This window comes from Mesocricetus auratus, unplaced genomic scaffold (assembly GCF_017639785.1).
Source record: "Mesocricetus auratus isolate SY011 unplaced genomic scaffold, BCM_Maur_2.0 Super-Scaffold_100006, whole genome shotgun sequence".
Taxonomy (NCBI): domain Eukaryota; kingdom Metazoa; phylum Chordata; class Mammalia; order Rodentia; family Cricetidae; genus Mesocricetus; species Mesocricetus auratus.
In genome coordinates this window covers 17535560-17561645 of record NW_024429190.1, presented here as the reverse complement: position 1 = coordinate 17561645, position 26086 = coordinate 17535560, and the positions used below count along the sequence as shown (strand labels likewise).

Below are 26086 nucleotides of genomic sequence, written 5' to 3'. Positions count from 1 at the left end.
AGTTGTTTTTTCTTGCAGCTTCTTGTGGAAGTGACACCTATTAGTTCTTCTCTGCTATCTTCAGAATTTGTCTCTTTTTTGTGCCTCTTCATGCCTTTCTTTTAAAAATTACATTTTTGGTATGTATTTGCAGGCATGCACATTTGTGCGTGCTTGTGTATAGATTAGAGAACAACTTTCCAGTCAGTTCATTCCTTCCACTCTGCAAGTTCTACAGACTGAATTTGAGTCATCAAGTTTGGTACCAAAGGTCTTTACCTGATGAACCATCTTTCTACCCAGAGGAGCCATGCATCTGTCTACCACATTCTTGGGCATCCACACATGTGTAACATACCCTCACCTGTTTGGTGGTTGTGGTTGTGAGCTCTGCAGAGCCATTACTTCTTTCATTCTAGAATTGGTATTTTGTACTTTCTCTCTGATTTCTTTTAGCCATTCTGGTTACATGCTAATAAACTTGTTGATTTTTTAAGTGCCAGTTTTTTTAATCTTAACTGTCTTTCTCTGTTATCTTCCTGTTTTCTATTATATTCATTTCCCTCTCATCTTTATTACTTCCCCTGCTTACTTAAGTTAACTCGTTGATCTTAGTCCAGTAGCATAATATGGAGGTTCAGACAACTGACTTGCAATATGAGCATTACATGCAGGAAACTTAAGTCCAGCTCAAGCTGTGGACTCTTAATTTTTGACATATTATGGTCACATTCTGTTTTGAACATTTCCAACAAAGTTTAGGGATTTTTACATATCATTTTAATATTGATGTCCAGCTAATGATCAAATACCTTGTATAGCACAACCAGGGGTATGATTCAATTTAAAGCCATTGTCTAGCCTTTTCTTCCTCTCATCTAATTTGGTCTTAACCCATTCTTGGCTACCTGACTCTGAGGTGATCATCGTTTGTCACTCCTTTTTAACCCCACTCTGATCTTAGTATTTATACTTTTAAAGGCAAGTGTAGACAGTATCGTAGTTTTAAATCACCCAACAGAAACTATTTTGGAATTTGGTTTAAGAATCTCATAAAAGGGGACTGGAGAGATAGCTCAGTGGTTAAAATGCATACTGCCCTTCCAAAGGACCTGAATCAGTTCTGTGCACCCACATTAGGCAGACCACAACTACCTGTAACTCCAGCTCCAAGGGATCTGATACCCTCTTCTGGCCTCTGCAGGCTATGCACTCAGGTGCACATACCCACACAGAGATGCGTATACATGATTAATAAATAAGAATAAATCTTTTCTTAAAAAAATCTTACAAGAATATACTCCAAAATCTCCTCCACCTATGCTCTGCTTTACCTGCTATAAACATTATCATTCATCAGTGTTATCTTTGCTTCTAATTGTCATAGTCATAAAAATGAAGAATTAATTTTCCATCCACCTTCTTTTTTATGTTACCAGTGTTTATTACTTCTTTGTGTACTTTCAGTTTTCTATCTGATGTCATTTACTTTGAAGAAATTCTTATTATCAATCTTAATGGAAGTCTGTTGGCAATAAATTCTTCAAAAACTTAAAGTTCTTGTCATACAAGTCTTTCACTTGTTTGATTAGAGCTACCCCAAGAACTGAGGAGATAAGACTCACTCTAAATGATGGTGACATCACACCAAAGGAATAGGGAAGTTAAAGACAAGCATTCATTTCTTCTACCTGAAAGTAGATGCAATGTGATAGCTGTTGCACGCTTCTGCTACCATGCCTTCCCTGCAGCGATGAACTATGCCCTCAAACTGTGAGGAAAATAAACCTTTCCTTATTTTTGTTATGTATTTTCTCACAGCAATCAAAAGGTTGGTGTCTACCTTTTCCCAGTTAGACTCTGTATTTGTTTTGTTTCTGATGCTATGTAAATACCGCCAAGAAAGGCAATTTTAAGGAAAAGGCAGTTGTCTCACAATTCCAGACTATAGAGCATCATTGCAGGCAAGTCAAGGCAGAAACTTGAAGCAGCTAGTCACATCCACAGTCAAGAGCAGAGAGAATGAACACATGCATGCTTGTCAATGCTCCACACCTCTCTGCACTTATGCAATCCAGGATCCCCTACCTAGGGAATGATGCCACCCACAGTGGGCAGGTCTTCTCACTGCAATTAGTGAAGTCAAGGCAATAAAGTCCCTACAGACATGCCCACAGCCACCCCACTCTAGAAAGAATTTCATAGCGAACCTCTTCCCAGGTGATTTTTAGATTCTGTCAAATTGACTATTAAAATTCATCATCACAGGCATTGGTGGAACACACCTTTAATACCAGCACTCGGGAGACAGAGACAGGTGGATCTTTGTGAGTTTGAAGCCCAGCCTGGTCTACAGAGCAAGTTCCAGGACAGGCTCCAGAGCAATACAGAGAAAAACCCTGTCCCAAAACAAAAAAATTATCATCGCGGGCTAGATGTGACACTCCAGCATTGGTGCTACAACAGTGAAGGACTATTTAAGATCTTTGTGAGAGCTCTTATGGGAAAGAGAGGTGTTGGTGGGATGGAGGAATGAGACTGCAGGAGCCCAGAGTAACATCACTGAGAAGTCATACTTAAACTGGATCCTGAAAGATGTGCTAGCATTGTTCAGCAGGAGGCACAAGAGCATTGCAAGGAGGTGGAACTATGTCAGCCAGGACCCTTAGGCAAGGAGTTGACTGACAGAAAGCATCTAAGGGAACATATGTGGCCGATAAGCAAGGAAGATTAACTTAGTGAGGCAAGAACACATCACACAGTGTCTGCATCCCGCGGTGCAATTTAGGGCTCCGTAGCAAGTTCGCCAGAAGATGTTAAACAGCATCATTTGTCTTGAACAAACAGCGATTACAGATCCCTTTAAATAGCAGCCTGCAGGATAAGCACCCCTGATCTAGAAATCTAAAACCCAAATTCAAAATGTTTTGAGTGATGCCACAAAGGAAAACCTCTACATAAGACCTTATGTGACAAGACACAGTGAAAAGACAAGTCCCCCAGAACTTTGTAAAATTACTTCCATGCTATGTGCATGAGGCTACGGGAAGTATGAATTAATTTCATTTTGAGACCTGTACCTACCCTGGAGACACAGCATTACATATGTGCAAACATCCTGATGACTGAAGCAATTAGGAGCCAAAACACAGGTGATCCCGAACATTTGAATGCAGGATATCCCATCCATATGTAAATGCATGTCTCTACAGGAGCTGCTGTTTGCAAGTCTGTCCCCTGCTTCACACATTAACTGTTAAATGTGTTGATATGTCTCTGCTCTTCCCATTAGAACCACTGCAAGCCAGGGGGCTGGAGAGATGGCTCAATGGTTAAGAGCACATCCTACACTTCCAGAGGATCCACATTTACCTCTTATCCACTCTACTAGAAGAATCTGACCCATTTAACATGAAGTGCTTTTCCGGCACTGTTCACGATTCATTTCTGTCTCTTATCAGAGCTTCTCTATTTCTTCCTTAGCCAATTAGACTTCCCCTCCCCTTTCTCCTCCCACATAGACTGTGAAATCCTAATGATCTATGGCTGAGAATGTCTTACACTTTAACAAAAGCAGTTTTCTGTAGCCACAAATGCTTACTAATAACGCCAGAAAGAAGCCAATAACCTGTGGTGATAATTTCATTTTGTTACAAATTAGTATGTAAGTGAGCAACACCTGAATTCATTGGCTAGCTAGGAGTCAAACAAAATTAAATGACCCTTGAGGAGTTCATGAGTACCCAGGCCCACTGCTTATCTCTGCTTTCCACAGTTATTGGAACACTTTAATGCAAAGAATTATGACCATTTATAGTATTGCTTGGGTTACCTGTGTTCCCATTCATTGCCCATACAAAGACAGACTGCATTATTAAAAGCCAGCTCGCAGCTGTTGGGAACCTGCTTTGCACCAGCCATGAAAGGAAGCTTGTCCCATGTTATCTCATTGTGGTGTGAGGACTTTCATTAATACATGGAGCTGGAGACTTACTCAGAGGCTAAATGTTTGACCAATGACCACCAGACAGTGAAAGTAGACGCTGAGGTTGGAAGCCAGGTCTCCATGACTTAGCTCCCTTGTCCCTGTGATTGTACTGGACTTTTAAAATACAGAAAGAAGGGAACTGTGAAATAGCAAAGGACTTGATTCTTATTCTTCAGGAGAAGTAAAAGTTAACCTGGGTCTTTAAGTATGAACGGGAACTGGTAAGAGGAGAGAAATGATCTTGAAGGGACCTTCATGGCTGAAATGCACTGACTCTGTGTCACAGTCCAGAAGGGCATAATTACCTGGAGCGACAGACTCAGATAGTCTGTCAGCTGGCAGGCTACATGCTAACTAGCTTTTAACACTGCAATGTATACCAAAACCTTCAGAAGCATCCATGGAGCTGAACAGCAAGTGAGGAAGGGTAATGTGGGAGGTGATTGTATTTTTCCATATTTTTAGGGGAATAAGGAAGTAAACTCTGGGTGGTTAGCCTGGGTGGCAAATCCTGCCAAGTGTACATTTACATTTCTGGGGGAAGAAAGACAACTTCTCTCACTAGACTCCATGTGTCCTTGTTTTTCTTGAATGCCAATTGTGTGATGGCCTGATGCCCTTTGGCATAAAAACTCATTTCAATTAAAAACCTGCCTTGGAAGGAATGTTTGGCTGCCAATCAAGGCAATTAGTGGATGGTGATGCTGATTTCACTATGTAACTGGGAACTGCTAGGAGTGCAGCCAAAGGTTCCACAGTGTCCAAGTCCATTCCCCGAATCCAAAGCGAACTCACAGGAGTCCATGGAGTGGGCAGCATGTACCCAGCATCGTCATGGTCCCTCGGAAGACAGCGAAAAGCAAACAGTACTTCTTTTTTTTTTTTTTGGTTTTACAAGACAGGGTTTCTCTGTTTTGGAGGCTGTCGGTCCAGCCTGGCCTCGAACTCACAGAGATCCGCCTGCCTCTGCCTCCCGAGTGCTGGGATTAAAGGCGTGCGCCACCAACGCCCGACTGCAAACAGTACTTCTGATAACATGACCAAAGCCCAAAGTTTCTTGTGTATTCCTTTTTTTTTAAGATTTATTTATTTATTACAAATACAGTGGTCGGCCAGTGTACATATACAGTGTACATACCAGAAGAGGGCACCAGATTGAATTGTAGGTGGTTGTGAGACACCATGTGGTTTCTGGGATTGAACTCAGGACCTCTGGAAGAGCAGCCAGTGCTCTTAACCTCTGAGCCATCTCTCCAGCCCTCTTGTGTATTCCTTAAACACACATGCTTCCATATTGTGATAGCTCATCTGATAATGTAGATGACCAGTACCCAACGGGAGGGTAGCATATACAGCATGGGTACACTGACAAATGTTTATTAATGTGCATCCTAATGGTAAGGCCACGTGTTGTGTTTTGGGTTATAAAGAATTCCTAACTTATGCAAATGTGACATTAATGAATAGTCATAGACAATCTTGGTGTGGGGGATAAGTGAGGAAAGGCACTTGCCACCAAGTCTGACAATTAGAGTTCAACCCCCTGAACTCACAAGGTAAAAGGAGAAAAGTAATTTCCCACACACTGTGATACACACACACACACACACACACACACACTAAGTAAGTAAATAAATAAATAGACATAATTTTAAAAATTTAAAACAAAATCTTGGTTTTGGGTTCAAATTCACTTAGCAAGTTTAACATATTGATTTGGAGATACTTAGGAATGTAAAAACATATAGTATGATGATGCATGAGTATATAGGTATGAGTTTTACATTGTACGTTTTAGTAGTAAGCCCAGGCGGGTTGAATCAACTTTTCTAATGTGTACATCTGTATACTATCTTCACATCAGTTGCCTAGACATCTAAGTTATTAGTAGACTATCACCATATGACAACACTTGCATTGAGGCAATCCTGACATGCTACCTTATACTCTATCTGCCTCCCATCTCCTCATTGTGTATGCCACACCATCACAAGAGAATAAAGGAAGCATCGTAAAATATTTTCAGAGATAAAGAGAGATCACATTCATATAATTCTTAGGGCAATGTAGCATTATGGTCTATTTTGTCACTTGTCATTGCTGTTAGTCTCTCAAGGAACCTGATTTATAAGTGAGGCCTTATTCAGGCCTCCACTGACTTCTGCACAGCCTGGAAGCTGCCAACAGAACCAGTACCCTGTATTGCTCTAAGAGATAAAAACAAAATGGTATCAGGATTCTGTGGAGATAATGCCAATTCATGCAATTGAGTTGGGCCCCTTCGAAACTGCCAGAGCATGCTGGTACTCAAAAGGCTCTGGGAAGCTAAGCAGGATTAAATGTAGCTAGACCTTATGATTACCAGACAGGTCTTTTCTCCTTGGGTACTGGTTAGCCTTCCCAGAGCTGGCAGCACTGCAGGGGACCATGTTTGCAGCAGCTGGCATGGCAGTAAGATGTTTGGTACCAGAACATTGCTGTGGTCTTTATCCCATTGCTAGAAAGTGGGACCTACTCAGCCTCAAGAAGGACAGACAGAATCAAGAAGCTCTGGGAATGGAGCTGGATGCAGGAGACCAGAGGCAATAATGGGTATTCAACCAAAGACAGTACATGAGCAAAGATGAGGAATGAGCCAACAACTGAACTGCCTCCTCCTCCCAGGAGCTGTCTTTGAGCTGGACCAGAGCTATAGAGACGGGGAGACCTAGCAGACATGGTGTATAAAGTACTCATTTTAGAGAGAAAGATGGAGGGGGAAGAGCCAGAGTCCTACCCAGGCAACCCAGTCCCTCCTGGCAGTCCCCAGTATGTAGTGGGGTTGGGGGTTGGTGTCAGGAACCTGAGAGCCATTTGATCCCAGCTCTGTCAAGCTTGATGGGCGATCCTGGACAGTCCCTCACCATGTAGTGGCTTTCTGTGGCTGCAGAACAAATTTTCACTAGCCAGAGTAAAAGCTACAGAGAAAGTTGATCCTTTAAGTTCCAGAATTGGAATTGAGATAGTCATGCTTGTTTGGAAGGCTCTGGGAGAATCCCTAAACCTTCTGCAGATCCAAGTAGCTCCAGATGTCCTTGGACGTGTGATGTCTCATTCAGTGCTCTACCTCCTTCTCCACATGGCCGTTCTGTATCTTAAATCATCCCTCATCTCCCTTAGAAATCCCTTAGTCATGGGATTTAAGACCAAAGCAAAACTTAGGATGATTTTTCCATGAGACACTTCATTATATCTGCAAAGAATCTCTCATAATGAGGTGGCACTCACAAGCACTGGGATTGGGATTGGGGCCTGCCATTCAGCCCATTGCACCCCTCTTTCCTCAGCTTCCTCATCACAGAGAGCCTTCTGCACCTGTCGTGCTGAGAGTTGAAAGGATTCAATTTATGCAGAAGCCTTCAGAGCATCTGGTCGTCACAGCGCTGTCATTAATTAAGCAATGCGTACCAGGCCTTTATCAGGTTTCCAACTCCCACCTGGTCCCTGAATCCAAGCACTGTGATTCTGAACCACTAAATCAGCTGGGCAGGGAACATGACATCAACGTTTCTGTTCCATCATTAGCTGCAAGAGTGTAGAAGCAGGGAGTCAGCTTCCCTGTAACTGCAAACATCTGTCACCTACCACTCATAGCCTGGCGGCATCCATCGCTTTCAGCTTCTACACTGAATCTCAAGTGTGCTAAAGACTGTGGGCATGACAGGGACTCATGAGAATCCCTGAGAATCACTTGGTAACCCCTGTCCCTAGGTTACACCTGTGAAGCTGTCACCGGACCACAGTGACTAGGCCCTGGGGCTGCATGTACAAACACTATGCAACCCTTTCTCTCTCAGATCCTCCAGGACAGGAAGAAGCAGACAAGTAGATGGATTGTGGTACAGGAAAGTACCACATGGGTTCTATCTAGCTCAATGGATGCCTTGATGGGACTGAGTAAAGAACAAGTGAGCTCAATGACTTTGGAATCTGACTGATCTAGGGGTAGGTAGGAAAGGTCACACAAAAACAAAGTTGAAATTTTGAAACCTACAGTATTTGAAGAAAGCTAACCCGTAGGGCTGGGGAGGGTGGAGTTTAGTCTCTACAGCTCTGCTGTTTGTGACTGGGCATGTGATCATAAAGGGGAGATTTGAGTGACAATCAGACTGCCATTCATAAGGCTTTATTAGACTTAGAGAGTGCCCAGTGTGAGCCAGGTGTCCTGCAGGCTGCTGCTGAATCATCCCATCCATCTAGTTGTTCCTGCTTCATTTGTATTGGTGCTATAGAAAACTCTGACATAGCCAGGCAGTGGTGGCGCATGCCTTTAATTCCAGCACTCGGGAGGCAGAGCCAGGCGGATCTCTGTGAGTTCGAGGCCAAGCTGGAACGACAGCCTCCAAAACAATACAGAGAAACCCTGTCTCGTAAAAAAAAAAAAAAAGAAAACTCTGACATAAAGCATCTTTGGGGAGAAAGGGTTTATTTAAGTTCACAATTCTGGGTTACAGTCCATCACATGGGGCAGTCACCGTGGCAGGAGCCACAGTTGGTCACATCACACCCACAGGCAAGAGCATAGAAAAGTGAATGTAAAGATGCTCACTTGCCTGTGCTCAGAATAGTTCCTCCACTCATACAGTTCAGGACTCTGCCTAGGGAATGGTGCCACCCACAGTTGGCAGGATCTTCCCACACCAATTAACTTAGCTAAAATAATTCCCTACAGACATGCCCACACGCCATCCCAATATGAATAATTCCTCACTGAGACTGTCTTCCTGGATAAGTCTAGGCTGTGTCAAGTTCACAAAGCTAGTCAATACACCAGTAGATAAACCATAATTACTATTCACATTTGACAAAACAGGAAAGGATGCTAAGTGATCTGTTAGACTCTGCTCCAGCCAAGCCCCATTGTCTTACTGTTTACAACATAGCCAGTTGGGTCTTCAGTGAAGAGGAAGTAAGGGAGGGAAGGAGACAGAGAGGATGGAGGAAGGAAGGAAGAAAGGAAAGAAGGAAGGAAGGTAGGAAGGAAGGAAGTGCACTCTGTTTGCTGGCTGTCTCTGACTCACTGCCTGGATTGTTCCTGAGCTCGGCTGCAGGCAGAGAACGCTCAGCATCCTTGTACCTGGCCACCTGGTCCATGCTGATACAGAGACAGAACAGCAAACTTCCCAACCCATGGCTCAGGTCTTAACTTTCCACTGTAGGTGTGAGCTATGCTGGGGTCTCCCAACATGCCGCATGCCCATGCACCTCCCTGGCTCTTACCATGGGACCACACACTCAGACCCTTTCTTCTCTGTTCCAAGCCTGCGGTGGCTCCCCAAGGGCAGTTGTTGGTGACAGTGGAGGAAGTACCAGCAGGCTTGTCCCTCTGTGCCCAAGGCAGGGCATGACTGATATTCTCTCTGCCTTGTCATTACAGCCCCAGAAGTCTTCCAGGTGTATGTGGATGGAGGCCCCGGGTACTCATACCCTGTGGACTGGTGGTCACTGGGCGTCACTGCCTATGAGCTGCTACGAGGCTGGGTGAGTCCTGTGGAATATGAGGTGGAGAGGAAACATGAATCTGTATGGTTGGTGAGATTTCAGGAGGAGGTGCTGGACCAGGATTCTAGGCACCCCTCAGGGAGCTCTGGCCCAGCCACTCATTCTTCTGATAGGGAAAGAGATCCTTCTGCTCACCCAGGGAAAGAGGTCACAGAAGGTCTGTGAATGAATGACCCAGGCTGAAGCACCATAGTCGCCTACCATCAAACTCCCTCATCTGAACTCACAATAGCATCAGAGCCCAACTTCCCCACTTGACTGGGTGTTCTCTGTTGTTTCTCCATCATCTCGCCCACCCCAAATCTTTCCCAAATACATAACTCAGACTCTCTAAGGATGATCAGGGAAGGTCAGTGCCTGCTTCCACTTTTGGCTCGTTTGCACTGAACTGCTGAAGATGATGGTGCCATCTAATAACCAATAGCTCATATTTTTATTTAAGCTGAAACTCTTGTGACCAAACTGCCGTTGGAGTGTGTGGGTTTTTTTCCACAAATATCACTGGAAAATTACATAATCTCAGCTCCCGGGCCCAGTTTCCTCAACCATGTAACAGAGAGAATGTTTGTGGAACTGGTGTTAGAGAACATTTGCCCCTGGACTGTGGTACTCTCCCTGCCTTACTGTCTCTGTGGCTCCACTGACCGAAACAAAACTTGTTAATCCCACTACTATCTGCAAATGTAACACGATTTTGTATTCTTCTACATATGTGCATATTCATGGTAACAGAGGCAGCCTCCGTGAAGACAGGATATTTTTTATTATTAATTAAAAGTTTCCCTTCCCTCCTCCTATTCCCTCCCCCACATCCCTTCTGCCGACCTCCCCAAATCAATCCTCTTCTGTTTCTGTTCAGAAAGGGGAAGGCCTCACATGGCTATCAACAAAGCGTGGCATATCAAAATGAAGTAGTAGTAAGCTCCTCTCATTGTATTAAGGCTGTCAAGGCAACCCAGTATGAGGAATAGGCTCCCCAAAGCCACCCAAACCATTAGGGACAGCTCCTGCTCCTGCTGCTATGAGTTCCACAAGTAGACCAAGCTACACAACTATCACACACCTGTAGAGGGCCTGGCTCAGTCCCATGCAGGCTCCCTAGCTGTCAGCCCAGAGTGTGCAAACTCCTATGAGCCCAGGTTAGTTGTTTCTGTGGGCTCCCTTGTGATGGCCTGAAGGCAGTATCTTATTTATTTGTTTGTTTTGTGGGAGAATCCTTTCTGTTGGATGATCAGGAATGAACAAATGCTTCTTGAATGAATGATGAGAGCAGCTTGTAACTGACTCTAGTTCAACCAACTTTTTTCTGCTCTTGAACTCAGTTATTTCCCATGAATTCCTCAGAAACTTAATTCTGATGCATGGCATTTTCAGAATGCAGAGAAAATGAGAACTATCTTGCTCTCCTAGGCACTGAGTGAAAGAGTCAGCGCTCCACGGGTTCACTTGCTTCTGGCAGGTGCTTTTCAGTTCTGAGGCCATCAAGGGACACAAGCATCCCCAACCCCAGATGAACCAGGATGCTTGCTCCCCCACAAGCTGCAATCCATCATGCAGGGGACCTTGGTGCACAGTGGTCCTCAGCAAGAGGAACCCTGCCAGCAGAAGTGAGGGCCAGAACAATGGCTTAGCAAACAAACAAACAAAAACCACAAGGATAGAAGAAAACCTGCTTCTTCAAAATTAAGCTCTTCATCTCTCGTTCTCATGAGTTTTTTACTCAGAGACCACTTTCAAGGGAAGAGGGAGAGTCAGAGCGCCAGTGAAGGCTTATGGTACAGGGATGGTGGGACCATGTAACTACTGGAAAGCACATCTGTGAGGAGCTGGGTGGCCTTTCTCCCAACTTGTCTTTGCATGGCAGAATTGTCCACCCAAGGGGCTGTGAGTTATGATATAGACTGCTTTCTGGTTTTCATACTAGAGACCACTAGTTTAGTCAAATGGCTAGTCTCACACCTTACTTACCTTACTTGTAGACAGTGGATTCAGAAGTTATCCTTCTTCCTGACCATTTTCACACACACACAACACACACACACACACACACACACACACACACACACACACCAGCAGTGACAGAACTGAGGCTCCTGGCTTCCCAAAGACAAAAGCAGGCAGCAGTGGACTTTCCTTCTTAGAGTAGGAAAAGCAGGTGAGGAAGTTTGCTGCTAGTGTGGCTTGTCCTCCAGGGTCTCAGAAACGCTCTGGTTCTGACAAAACAACAAAATCAAACAAGCAAAACCTGTTGTCTCTCTCCTGAAGAGTCGGGCACCGTGTATGAAGGACAGAGGAACTTTGTCTCCTGTGCAGGCAGCTCATTTATAGTCTGGGTAAGAGGTGCAGGAGACATAGCCTTTCTTGGAATCCAGAGCAGAATCCAGCTCTTATCCCTGTAAACCTGCCTTGGGGAAAAAACCAACACCCAGGTGAGCACCCCTCATAATCACAATTCCCACAGAGTAAGGTTCTGTAACCCTGGAATGTGGGTAATGGAAAAGGCAGAGAGGAGTGATGAGGGGAAGGCATCAGAAGACTCTGTCCCCTTACCGCATCCCCACAGAAGAGACTTAGTGAGCTGCGGTGCAGACACCATCTCTCCTACCTGGATGCCACCCTGACAGATGACCACCTTTGGGATCCAGGGAACTCCTTACCTGCAAAGAGAAGCTGCCTCACGTATCTGTTAACGAACAGGGAAGTTCCCTTCTCATTCAGGGGAGAGCTGCTTCCTTGTAACTAAGAAAGAGACTGAGAGAAACCTCGCTGGCCCATCAGGGATCCATGGATGATCTTAAGCAGGGCTTCTAAGCAGTTGGAGTGCTCAGATCCTCTGTCAGCCTTCATCATGTAATAACGTCATATTATCCAGCAAGGATGTGTGGAGACTTAATGACCTAGGGATGTAAATTATCCAGCACAGTGTGGTACCTGGGGGTCAGCATTGTACAAACCCCAGCTTCCTAACTTCCACAAGACTCCCACCCAGAGTGGCCTGCTGTGACCTTCCCAGTTTAGCACCCTTCACACACTATACAAACCCTTGGGGCAGAGGTTGGACCCAGCCTGGTTGCCATCTATTAGATGGTAAGGCTGCAGGTGTGAGAGTGTAAATGCTTCGTCATACTGTAATTCATGATTAACTTGTCTGAGCCCTGGCTTCCTTATTCATAAAAGGAAGATAATAAATACAGTCACCATAGAGTAGGGGGAAAATGTGACCAGAGCCCTAGTAGCATGAGGTTGAGGGGCAGAGTGCTAATGACAATGTTAACATATAGCAGGATGGTGTCACAAGAGCCATGGATGTAGCTTGGGCATTGAGGACCCAGCGGGGAGACCCTGAGTGACATCTAAACTGGTTCATCTGTGAATTGTCAGCAACAGTATGAGCAGGAGTTCCTGTGTGACATCTAAGATGGTTCACCTGTGATCTGTCAGCAGGAGTGTAACACAAATAAATAAAAGACCCAGAGACAGATATTGGGGTTCAAACTTCAAACTGAATATCAGAAAAGCAAAGCAGCTGGTCACTAGCTCTCACCTCTAGCTCAGGCTGAAAGGGTTGATCTACGCATGAGCCCTTCACCAAGTCTCAAACTGCTGCCTCTCCTCAATGTGGCTGGAGAACAAATGCCTCTCTGAGACCTTACTTCTGTCCTACACACTTCCCTAATGTTGGGATTAAAGGTTTGAGCTATAACTCTCTTTTAGACTGATTCATTCTTGTGTAGATCTCAGTGGCCTTGGACTCACAGAGATCTATCTCTTGATCATGAGTCCCGGGATTAAAGGTGTGTATCACCACCTCCTAGCTTCTGGCTGTTGGGATTAAAGGTGTGTACCTGGCTTCTATAGCTTGTGGCTGACTTTGCTTTCTGAATCCTCGGGCAAGCTTTAATAAATCATAAATAATATATCCCTACACAGGAGTTCCCTGTGTGGCATCTAAGATGGTTCACCTGTGAGTTGTTAGCAATAATGTGAGCAGGACGGAGAAGGGAGACCGGGCAGACTCAGCTGTCAATGAACCCTTTCACCTGTCATAGGGTGGACAGAGGACTTCCATAAAGGGCCTGAGGTGTTGGGCTTTGAGGGATGGATGATACAGTGCCATCCCTTGGACTTAGGTATGGCAGTGACAGAGTGGTAACTACATATAGACATGAGCTTAAGCATCATGTGTTTCTGAGTTCTGCTACAGGGGCAGAGCCTAATATAAGAGACTCAACCCCAGTGTTGTAGACATTTGGGCCAGGGCATCCTTTGGGGTGGAGACTGGTCATGAGGTGATCTGCAATGTGGTTGTACACACTGGCAGCCAGCAGAAACCTCCACCATACAGTTGTGACACCCCAATATCTCCAGGGGCAAACTGCCCTGGATGGAGAGCCTCTGCCATGGTGATCAAGAGGACTGAGTGACACCTGCCCGGGAGACCGCATGCAAGGGAGCTCTATCAGTAGAGGGTGAGGCTTGGAGACCAGTCAGGACAATATTGCCCTCCTAGCTTGACTACCAACAACTTGCCTCCCTGTGCTGTCCCTCACTTTAGCTCCAGCCAATACCTCTTGGGAGCTGTAAGTGAAAGTATTGGGGTGTAGAGAGGTCGAGTCAATAGAGGGAGGACATCTGGAGCACTCTATAGAGAAGGGCTCAACTGCAGAGCCAAGAACTTCTGCATGCACCCTGGTGCAGGGCACAACCCATAGTGGGGAGGGCTGTTGACGTCTCAGCAAAGCAGGTAGACCACAGTGCCTGGAGTTGGAAGCTCAGGAGGTATTTCTGCTCTTTAATGCACGTCCTGGAGTGGTTCTGGCTTTCTACCAATCTGCAGACTTACAGTTTCTGTGGAGATCATCTCCCAGTTCCAGAGGGGAAACTCTCAGGCTTTGGAGTCTCAAGTTGCCTAAAGGACAGTTATTCTGAGATTAGAAGGCATGCGTGGGATCCGATGGTCTGCCAGCCCCACTCTAGCAGATGAAATGACAGGCCTACACCAGTCCTCCCCGTCTATGCCTCCTATTTCACGGAAAATTGCTTTCCTAGAATAAAGGCATACATTCACTCCGGAATAAGCAACCCAATCTCCTGCTGCTGGAAACCGCTTTTGCCAGCAGGCCTCACAATCACTGTACCCTCTGAAGACAGTGGCTTCTGAGTCAGGGCATCCTAAGGACAACGAGAACAAAGCAGCAGTGAAATCTGTCACTGTGAGAAGATTCAATGTGGGCCTTAATACTTGCTGCTTAACTCAGAGGAAGGCGTGCGTCTCCATGCCCACCCAAACGAGGAGAGCTGAACCTGGAACCTAGGCATCAGGAATACCTTAGTCACAGTGGCCCAGGCTGACTTTTAATGTACATGCTGCCTATTTCTGAAGGTTAAAGTTTTCATCATCAGTGATAGGTCACGGTGCAGACAGTAAAGCACTACATAAGCATGAGAACCTGAATTTGATCCCAGAATCTCTGTAAACAACAACAACAACAAAAACAATAAAACAACTCAGGGGCAGTGGCTGAAGAGTCAGAAACTGGAGGCTCACAGGAACTGTCTGGCCAGATAGTCTAACCCACCTGGGAACCTCCAAGTTGAGTAAGAAACTCCATCTCAAAAATCAGGTGGAGGGAGAATGAAAAAGACACTCAGTTTCAACATCTGGCTTACATACAGGCACACACACAAACATGTATACACACGCATGTGTATAGACTCACATACAGAGTTCCCATGATTACCACCGGCGCTGGCGTAGCCGGTGTGCTCCTTCCAGGTGTGGGAGGACTTCAGATATCAGAGAGAAACTCCTTGGAAGTCTGATGGAAATGCAGAACTCAGGAGAGTTGGTGAGTGGCCAAGACAGTAGAAACTCAAATGTCAGTGACATGAAAACCTGACCTTTGACCTCTGACTGATTCCTCACCTGGATTTCTAGAGAGATCAGGGAGAGAGAGGCAGAGTCTCTGAGAAAGCCCCATCTCTGAGCCCCTGCTTCCTGGCTTTTAAAGTGAGGATGGAAATAGGGATGTCTTGTTCCCTGACAGGGAGTGGGGTCAGTGGTGGTGGAATAGCCCAGTGAAAGGATAGAAATGGAAGAAGGATCCTGAATAATCTAAAAACCCAGCTCCCAGTCTCCAGCCCATATCCAGGTGGAGGCTTTGTGCTCTGGTTGTCCCATCTCTTATAGGGACCACAGAGTACCCCTGATCTCGCAAGCTTGCACTCCCAGCATTCATACCCAACACATATCCAGTGGAATAGTGATGATGTCTGTACACTCCTAGACTTGCTCAGCCAAGACAGGGAGAGGTGGTGACTGATTTTCCAGCAGATGGAAGCTGTGACTAGAGGTGTCCCTGTGGATGCTCCATGGAAAGTACCAGCACCCAGTCTGTGACCACAGCAGCAGAGGGAGTCCTGCCTCTTCCTCTCACAGAAAGATGCCCCAGCCTCCTCTGGCCAAGATATCACCTCCATGCCCTCCCTCGTTTTGCACTGTGTGAGAGAACAGCCCATGGCATCTTGAATAATTTTCCATCATCACACACTCTTCCAACCTTTTTTTCTAAGATGTTCTCTCTGATTCTAGCACTGTCTCTTGTTACAGAGGCCATACGAAATCCACTCGACCACGCCCATTGACGAGATCCTCAACATGTTCAAGGTGGAGCGTGTCCACTACTCCTCCATGTGGTGTGAGGGCATGGTGGCCCTGCTGAAGAAGGTAAGAGGTCAGGGAGCTGCGTGGAAGGGACAGCTAGTGCACTAACCCCCAGTAACAAATGTACCACAGGGTCATTCACAGACCACAAAGCCCAACACAGTGTGGTGTGTGACAGCATGGCCCAGGCTCTTTCCAGTTCACTGCAAGTTCCTAATAAACAGAAATATCTACAGCGTGTGGCTGCTGGCCTGCTGGTCCTTAAGAATTCCTGTGGTGGAAACTTGCTAGTAGAATGAATGCTGGTTCTTCAAGTGCCTCGCCCCTCAGCAAACCCAGTGAGTCAGAAATTTGGGCCTTGGTGCACACAGGAGCTGTTCCCAACACTTAACTCCTAGATGCCTCCATGAAGAGCCTGTTTAAATCTGTACCCATTGCTTTGGGAAAGTCCCTAAACATAGGGCACATTGATTGGCAGATGTGGTTCCTTGCCACATGTCTCTCACGTGCTGTGATCCTGATCACTCAAGGTATATTTGGGATGTTTCTGCCATGACAGTTGACAGCTAGGAGAGAAGTGTTGATGGGAAAGGGATCCCTTGTTATTGGCATTGAGTGGCACACTCCTCTTTAGCACATGCTGCACTTGGAAGGTGGAGACAGGAGGGTACCTGAGGCTTCCTGATCAGTCTAGCCAAATCCAAAAGTTCCATGTTCAGTGAGAGACCCTGTCACAAAAATAAGATGGAAAATCATAGAGGAAGACATGGCAACCTCTGACCCCCACACATACACACACACACACACACACACACACACACACACACACACCCCTACACATATGCATGCAAGCACGTAAGCAACAGAGATAATGCAAAGCAATGTCCTGTTGTTTATTTTTTGGTTTATGTGTGTGTGAATGTTTTGTTTTCAGGCCTGGTGCCTGTTAGTAACTCCTGGAACTGGAGTTGCTAACAGTTGTAAGCTGCCATGTGAATGCTGGGAACCAAATTCAGCAAGAACAACCAATGCAGTTAAACACTGAGTCATATCTCCAGCCCCTCTGTAACTGTTTTTACACTCTATCTCCATTAGGCAGAAACTGGCCTTGAAGGAAAGGTAAAAGTGGACCACTCAGTTAGGTCACAGAGGTCACCTTATAACTCATGGGGGAAATTCATTCTTGTGAAACCAAATCAGAAGTCCTCAGATGAGGTAGCCTGCCTGCTCTTTCCAATCAAAGCTTTGTGAACATCAGAGAGAAGTTGCTTTTAGGAGAACTGAGCCCCAAAGAAGGACCTGGAGGCTGAAAACTTAGTCCCTCCCCAAGAGTCATTTGTCACATGACCTTAGAGAAAAGAGCTGACTTGAAGTTCCTCTCTAGCTTCAGGAATACATTTCGCACTCTGGAGCTAACCCAGATAGGCTAGGCCACTGCCCAGAAGGGCAGGCAAGGACACCCTAAGTGTGATGAGACTCCATTTTCCAACCCACACTCACCCAGGTGGGATACATCATTCACATAAGTGCCTTTCCCCTCTGACTGCAGCTGCTGACCAAGGACCCTGAGAGCCGCTTGTCCTGCCTCAGTGACATCCAGAATACGTCCTACATGGCTGACATGAACTGGGATGCAGTGTTTGAGAAGGCACTGATGCCCGGCTTTGTGCCCAATGTAAGTCAAACCCACCTTCAGGAGGTCCCTGCCTTGGTATTAAGCATGATCCTCACCACTGACTGGTATGTTCCCTGAAGGTCACAAAAGTAAGTCACCAACAGGTTCATGCTTCACTGAGATCCAAGATATTCATAATTTTTCTAAAATCGTCCATTAACCTCCATTCTCTAGATTTCTTTTTTAACCACAAATATAGGAGAATTTTTGTATCGTCTCCTCTGATAAAGGCTATTGAATCCTCTATACAGGCTCCTTGGGCTCTCAGGTCATGCTGGCTTTGGCCATTTTTGACCGCTCTGGGGGCCAGCTATGGGAGGCACAGATCGCCAACCTCTCCTGTTAAGACACTGTTTAACCTGGTGCCCTTTTTGACTATATCCAAAGCAATTCAAGAAGGTCCTTTTCTTAAGATTTGTGCATTCACAATCACACTTCACACGTGTGTGGGGTCACACCATTCAGAACACACATCTTTCAGCCATCTTTTTCCCTAGGTTATGATTAGTTTGTTGAAATAAAACATCTTTAACTGAAATCCCCTGTAATGCAGCAGTTATAGCTAACCGTTTGGTTTCTGAGCATTAGATTCCCAGGGTGGGCTTCTTGCGGTGGATCCATGGGCTGCTGAGCCTCCCTGCCCTCTCCTGTCCTCTAAACAGGTGTTAGGGGCTGTGTTAGCACAGATGTTGGTTGGTCACAGGGAGACGGACATCTTCCTGAGAGCCCATCCTCATTGGCCTCTTCTCAGGAATCCCATGCAATACTCTAGAAGGCACTAGAGGGCCTTGGCGCAGCACTGTCATGTGACGTGTGGGTGATGAGAGCCAACATGGCTGAATGTGCACTCGGTGCTGGCATTGTTCTTAGAACTTCCCATGCTTTAGCTCCTAGAGGTTTCACACTGGCCTGAGAGGGGATCATCTAAGAATTCTGGGTGAGGTAAAGTAATTTTCCCAAGATGACTTGTGATGAGGCCAGCAGAGCTTCAACTCAGGCAAAGCAGGATCTAGACCTGCATTTGAGTGGATGAATGAATGAATGACAGGCCTCTCAGGAAAGACTGGAGCCTGAATTCAAGACTTGCCTTGAAAGAGGGCAAATGCTGAGGTAAAATTGTGTAGCAGGGAAGGGATTCTCAGCCAGGTTCAAGAAGTCAATGATGGGAGGAGCTGGGGCCCCATGGAACTCACAGTAGAACCTGTCAAACAGAATAGGGGCATTATGTGTATGGGTCCCACTGAAAGGCAGAATGTAGCCCCAGATGTCCTACCCCATTTTCTCATGCCAGCCTCATTACCCTGTGGAAAGTGAAACTCAATGGAGATTTAGTGTCTTGCAGAGGAAGAGCCAGGGTTTCTCCCAGTTCCATTTGCAAAGCCCCATCTTCCTCCACTCTCTGGGTGTATCATCACTGACAAGGTTTGAGACAGTACAGCAGCCTGTCCAAACTGGTGTGGTCAGCAAACCCTAGCTTGTGATTAGGTCCCGAGGCTAGCATTCCAGCAGTGGTACTGTTCTTGAAGGAGCAGACACTGAATACTTAATGGGTCTATCCCAGTACTTCCTAGTAGCCTTTGAAGTTGCTCATCTCGCACAATGGGGGGCACAAGGGAGTGGTCATGTGTCACTCAACTGAAAGTGAGTGTGCAGATTCAAAGTACCTGTCCCTGAGGCAGCACCTGGATCCTCTTAACTAGGTCACAGCAAGCCATACCCTCACAGATCTGGGGACATAGAGAACAGAAAGAACCGAAGTACTGTCTAGAAACCATGAAGTAATTCTTTGGAAGTCAGGCTTCCCCATCATCCTGAGTCTCCAGAATTGAGGAAACCATCCAGGACCAGAGAACTGCAGCACTGGGATTCCCTGTGCAACTGCAGAGCAGTTGATGTTATAGTCACAGGGCTACATTCCCAGGGGGTGTGTCATCAAGATTCCAGCCCTCAAGGGCAGTCTCGGATGCCCGACGTGAGGGCCTAAGCCTGTAAGTCAGGATGGGTGGAGCCCCGGGCTTGCAGCAGGACCTGGCCTGGGTGTGGACAGCTCCAGCTGTGGAAAGGAACTGGTAAGCAGGAGAGGGAGCTGGACAGACGCTGATCAGAAATGGAGCTTAGGCAGAGGAAGGCAGATCTCTGTGAGTTTGTGGTCAGCCAGTTCTATACAGTAAGACTCTGTCTCAGCCAAGGCTACCTCAAAAGCTCATTAATTAAAATTCACATTAAATTATGAAAAACCATAACAAGGACAATAATGACATGTGAGTGTGTCTATAATGGAAGAATTAGTAAAATACATGTATAAACAGTCAGAGGATTTAGACTAGTGGTTTTCAATTAATGGTTGCAACCCCTTTGTGATTCAAACAACACTTACAGGAGTTGCCTAAGACCATTAGAAAATACGAATATTTACGTTATGACTCATAGCAGTAGCAAAATTACAGGTATGAAGTAGCAACAAAAGAAATTTTATGACTGGGGTCACCATAACATAAGGAACTGTATTAAAGGGTCACAGTGTCAGGAAGACTGAGAACTACCGATTTAGACACAGGCTGTGGTTGCCCCCACTGGGACTGTGTCTCTAAATGGATGGTGTGTGTGCTGAGACTGTATTGATTCATAATCAGAGAAAAATGTAAGGCCACCCAGGGTGCCAGCTAACGTAGCTGCTGAATGTGAAGATGCCTGCCTATGTGGAAAGGATGCACAACCAGTGATGGACAAAATAACCACAAACCATGCTTTTTCCTTCCACTTCCCTCCAGAAAGGGAGACTGAACTGTGACCCCACGTTTGAACTTGAAGAAATGATTCTAGAATCCAAGCCGCTTCACAAAAAAAAGAAGAGGTTGGCCAAGCACAGGTCCAGAGACAGCGCAAAGGACAGCTGTCCCCTGGTGAGCCCCCAGGGGAGGGTTCTGTGGGGAAGAAGGGACATGTGGAGGAAGGTTCCTTCCTATTCAAAGGTACATTTCAGCCCACCCTTCCCTTTCCTCCCTCTGTGTCTTTGGGGAAGTGGTGCCAGGGTCCCCCCACCACCACCAGATGCCAACCCCCGAGGCCCTCGTACTCCTTGTATAAAATGATGTGCTGGGTAAAAACCCGGGCACATCCCCCACGTGCTTCAAATTGCTTTAGGATCATTTTCATCTCGTGACACAGGGCGAATGCTGTGCACATAGGTGTTGGGCATCACTGTTCAACACAGAACTTTCCAGTCCAGCCCTAATGCAAACCGCATGAGTAAGACATGAGGCATGGTTACAGTCAGCTGGGCTCTGTGACACAAGTAAGGCTAAGGAGGGTGAATCACATGTCACTTCTTTCTTGCGGATTTTTGCATAGTGTTCAAGGCACTTCAAATCTTAAGTTTTGCTTTATGGAAACTTCTGGAAATTTTATTTCTCAACATTTTCAGACTGCAGTTTGTTGGGTCTGTGCCACTTTTCTGAAGTATACCTACAACATATGAATGATCTCTTATAATGCAGATCTATGCAAGGATAACTGTAGAGGGAGTACCCACACTCTTAGCATCTACACTGAGGCCCCCAAGAAAAATACAGGGCACCTCTGTCCCTGTGTACCTTTATGAAGGGTCTATCGTGCTCAGGCTGCCCTGTGACAGCCCGTCGCCATGGGGAAAGCATGGCACCAGGGGCTTGAGGCAACTGGTCACACTGTACCCACAGTCAGGAGGCAGAAAGAGACAGATGCTGGTGCTCAGCTCATGAGATGGTGTCACCCACATTTAGAGCGGATCTTCCAACCTCAGCTAGCCCCCTCATACATGTGCCCAGAGCTTTGCCTCCCTGGTTGTTTTAAATACCGTCGTATTGTTCTATCCATCGCTGTCTTTCCCTGTTGCGCCGTCAGGCACCTTCTCATTCTGCAAAACCATAAATTGGAACTGTAGGGATGGGGGAATCTTTCTTAATTTTTTTTCTCAGCCAGTGAAATCAGCGCAGTTTCACCACCTACGCCATCATTTAAAACTACAGTCCCTCCCCTGGGTCAACTGCACTCCGCTCACTCCCTGCTTCTCATTCCTGTGACTGTTTCATGCATGCAGTCTGACCCTTGGACTACTTATTTCACCTGTTTCTCCCGTGTCACTAACCATCACATCATCTCATCTCACCTGGCTTCCTTAGGATTGATTTCCACCATTCCATCTCCAGCTCCATCCTCACACGACCTCTCTCTGGGCCTCTGACTGCGTGTGCTCCTCCTACAAGGACACGGGCCTTTGGCTTCAGCCCCCCACCTTTACTTGAGGGCCTGATCTCAGATGAGCCCATATTCAGATACTGTGACGGAGGGCCTGGGCATACTCTTGGCAGGGGACACAACTCAGTCTACAACAGCCCTTCCCCTATAAAATACAGGTTTTAAAATTTTTGCAGTTACCTTAATATAAAAATATAATATGAAAATGCTTATTTTAGTCCTCTAATTTAAAATAAGCGAAACCATCTTGCCAGCCTCTAGAAGCATCACAGGCCCATGACCCTGAGCTACTCATCCCAAAGGCTCCCAGAGGGGAGGTGGCTTCCTTGCAGCAGGTACCATCTACATGCAGCTTCTAGGGGGCATCCCCATAACATTCCAATCCTGGAAAGACGACTTGGCACGAGCATCTTAATCTGAACATCTCCTCCTCTGTGTCCTGAAATAGGCTTGAGCGGCCTCCAAATATGAGGGAGCCCAAACTCAGAAGCACAGGGCATGTTCCATCCTACAGAGGCTTCTGTGATTTTTACTCCTTAAAACCAAGAAACACATTTGTCTGCAGACACAGTTGCTGGCCCCAGCCACCGAGCTTGTTTCTAAGTCCTGAGTGGACACGACTCTCATTTAAATAATTTAAATAAGCCAGATGCCCTTAGTAACCCTCTGCTACATTTTCACCAGTGTTCTGATGTTTAGTCCCCTCTCTGTGCTCTTTGACAGAACGGACACCTGCAGCAGTGTTTGGAGACAGTGCGGAAGGAGTTTATCATATTCAACCGAGAGAAGTAAGTTCACCTTGCTACAGGACCAAGGTCCACAGCAGAAATGCAGTCACCTCTGGGCTCTGTCATCTCTGGACTAAGCCCATCGGCCAGAACTAAGGGCCCCAGGAGAAGGTGGTCCAGCACCACCAACAGTGAGTGACAGCAGCCTTGTTGCTGGAAGAGAGGGCACAGTGGAGCCATGCCCAGACCCTGGAGGAAAGAATGGTTGTAGATTTGGAATTAGGAGCTGGTTTTTAATCCTCAAAAGAAATAGGCTCTGTTGTGGGTATAGAATGATGTGGAGCCTCCAAAAGTTCTTGAGGCAAGGTCCTTAGCCTCTCTGAGCTTCCTTGTCTGCATGGCAAAGTGAAAAGAATTGCTCCTTGGGGGTGCAGAGTCTGTGGCACAGAGCCCAGCAAGCAGAAAAGGATGCTCAGCAGGGAAATGATAACTGCCATTGCTGTTGTTACCTGGATTAAGGGATGAAGCATGTGGGAGCCTCTTAATCCAGGCAGGTAAGGCATGGGATGATGTGAGTCTGGGAGTGGCTCCCTCTGGGTCTCTCCATCTCCAGGCGCTCTAATCCCCCATCACCAGCTAATGAAAAGCTGAGAAAAAAACCTGCTCAAATGGAGTCTGAGTCTCAGCAGTTATGGATGGTGTACCCTCCATCCAGGGCAGGGGTAAGCACAGGCCATGAGCAGGACAGAACCAGGCTTCCTGAGCCCCTAGCAACACCAACCAGAGTGACAGTCTCTCCAAAGTACAAGACAGTGCTGGAGAAAATACAGTGAGGGGTCCTGAAACTTCAGGAGGAAATTTCATGTAGAGATAAAGGTGACTCAGAAGGCTCCCAACAGTTTCCTGAGAACTTGGCACCCATGTCACTTACACTCAGGTTTGCATCACAGGAAATTTAAGTTTGATATTCAAGAGGGCAGCTGATCCCAGCATGCTCATCACAGCCAATAAAGGAAAAACACAGCCATCAGAAAGAATGTGAAAGATGCTCTAGGCCAGGTACCCTGGCTGTTCTTTATAGCCATCTCCACCTGCTTCATTCATCATTGATGCTCAGCACAGCCCAGTGTGTGTGTGTGTGTGTAGAGAGAGAGAGAGAGAGAGAGAGAGAGAGAGAGAGAGAGAGAGAGAGAGAGAGAGAGAGAGAGGGACTCTTGCCTGGAATTAGAAATATTTTTGGAGTTGAGATTGCACACAGCTTTTGGGGGGACTCATGTCCATATTCCTCTTCATGATACAACCCCAAATTGACTCTTTAGAGCCATTAATGTGCTTCTCAAGTGAAGAAGCCCAATGGTGTGAATGATAAATAATCTCAGTTGTCAATTTGATGAGCTCTAGAATCATCTGGGAAATGGGTCTCTTAACATGTCTGTTGTGATTATCCTAATATCATTAAATACCAACACTTTGGGTGGGAAGACCCTCCCACTATGGGTAGCACTATTCCCTGGCTAGGCTCCTGAATTATTTAAATGGAGAAAGGGAGCTGCTGTGAGGCAGCTTGCATTTATCCCTCTCCTTGACTGTGGATTGACATGACCAACTCCCTGAAGCTCTGGCCATTGTGAGTTCCCTGCTGTAATGGACTGTACCCTGGAACTCTGAGTCCAATAAACCCTTGATCATTAAATTGCTCTTGTCATAATGTTTTATCAGGGCAACAGGAAAAAAAAGCTGACACAACCCAATGGGAAGATGTGTCAGATATGGAATAGTAGCAGGATTCTCTGAAGCAAGCACATAGAACACTGACAACTTCCCCTGTGAGATCTTTGCATTGTTTCCCACTGATTAACCCTTATTTTATACCCAGGCTTCTTAGGAAGAAGCCATAGATTGGCACCTCACAGCCCTCTGCCATGAGTTACCATGAAACCCCTCTGGATGAGGGTAGCCCCACATCACAGGAAAGAGCCAACATGGAGAGAGAGATACTGCCATAGCCCAGGGGACACTGAGGGATGGCCACCAGCACCAATAGCTGAAGCAGGCAGGGAGAAGCTCCCAGAGAGTTCCGAACTTGAAACCTCATGAACACGATGGGAACCCAAGATGCGTACAGCCACTTTGCCTTTCCCTGGGCTGTTTGGAGCAAGAAGTGGGTTGGATAAGAGGACTGATTAGTGCTTGAGACTGATGGGAAATGATGACAAGAGAAATGTCTAGTGTCAGAAGAAATAGCCCTCCAACAGGCACAAGTTATGCTGCCTCACTGAACCCAGAGAGAATTCTGCCAGGAACGGTGCCCAGAAAGCACAGCCAGAAAGGTCAGAAATAGAGTTTTGTATGTGAATCTTGGGCTCCCCTCCAACACACTGTGGCCATAACCAGTTCTCAGCTCCTTTCTGCCACTTTCCTTTTCACTACAGGAAGATGGAATGGGGGAGAGGCCAGGAAGGCTGCTGGTGGCTCACTTGTAATTCAACACCAAGGAGTTGCACCCAAGGACTTGAGTGGCTCCCAGAAGCAGTCTTGTGATATGGGGACCTGGGGTTTGGTGAGACTTGCTAGAGCTCTCCAGAGGAGGCAAGAGCATTCTTGAAGAGTATTGAGTTACTCCAACCAAGTCTTGGCTTTATGCCCTTCAATACCTGCCCTCTATTTCCAACCAGATAACCATGGCTTAATTTGGCACACAGCTTTCTGAAACCTCTTAATCATTTCAACTCTGCTTTGAGGTGGTGTGTCTGTCTGTCCGTTTGTATTATCTGTAGAGAAGCAGGACAGGACATGTCTCTATCTGAAATGCTTAGGACTACAGGGTTTGGCATTTGGGGTCCTTCTGACTTTGGTGTGCCATGGCTTAGCACCAGAGCATAGAGCATTTGTATTCATCATTTGTGGTTCTCTCTCAACACTGATAGTTAAAATAGTTAAAGGTTTGCTGAGAAGTTCAATGTTTCCTGTCATTGAAATAGACAGGCAATCTACATGGGTAGCATTCAAATATGCCCACTGTCCAGAAGACAGTTCCTCACATTGAGGGTTCCCTTGTCACTCTCCAACCACTTCAAATGAGAGCCTGGCAAGGGGGTAAGATGAGAAGAATAAGATATGAACAAGTGGATGGATGGAGGGTTCTTGTGGGAGCAGGAACTGATTGACGATGGATAGGTGATACATGGATGGATGATGGATATACAGGTGGTTGATATATGTATAATGTATGTATGCATGGATGGATTGTAGGGTAAGTGGACATTTCAGTAGAT

At 46.2% G+C, this 26086-nt stretch overlaps 1 protein-coding gene across 3 annotated transcripts in view; it reads left to right on the top strand.

The window, feature by feature from the left end:
* The window catches only part of Stk32b (serine/threonine kinase 32B), a 238465-nt gene that overhangs the window by 208651 nt on the left and 3728 nt on the right, over positions 1-26086 (top strand). For all 3 annotated transcript variants that reach the window (XM_040747009.1, XM_040747010.1, XM_040747011.1), the window contains 5 exons: positions 9384-9487; positions 16119-16235; positions 17722-17847; positions 20619-20750; positions 22807-22871. In XM_040747009.1, coding sequence (XP_040602943.1) covers positions 9384-9487; positions 16119-16235; positions 17722-17847; positions 20619-20750; positions 22807-22871 — 544 coding nt within the window. The remainder of the gene's footprint in view (positions 1-9383; positions 9488-16118; positions 16236-17721; positions 17848-20618; positions 20751-22806; positions 22872-26086) is intronic.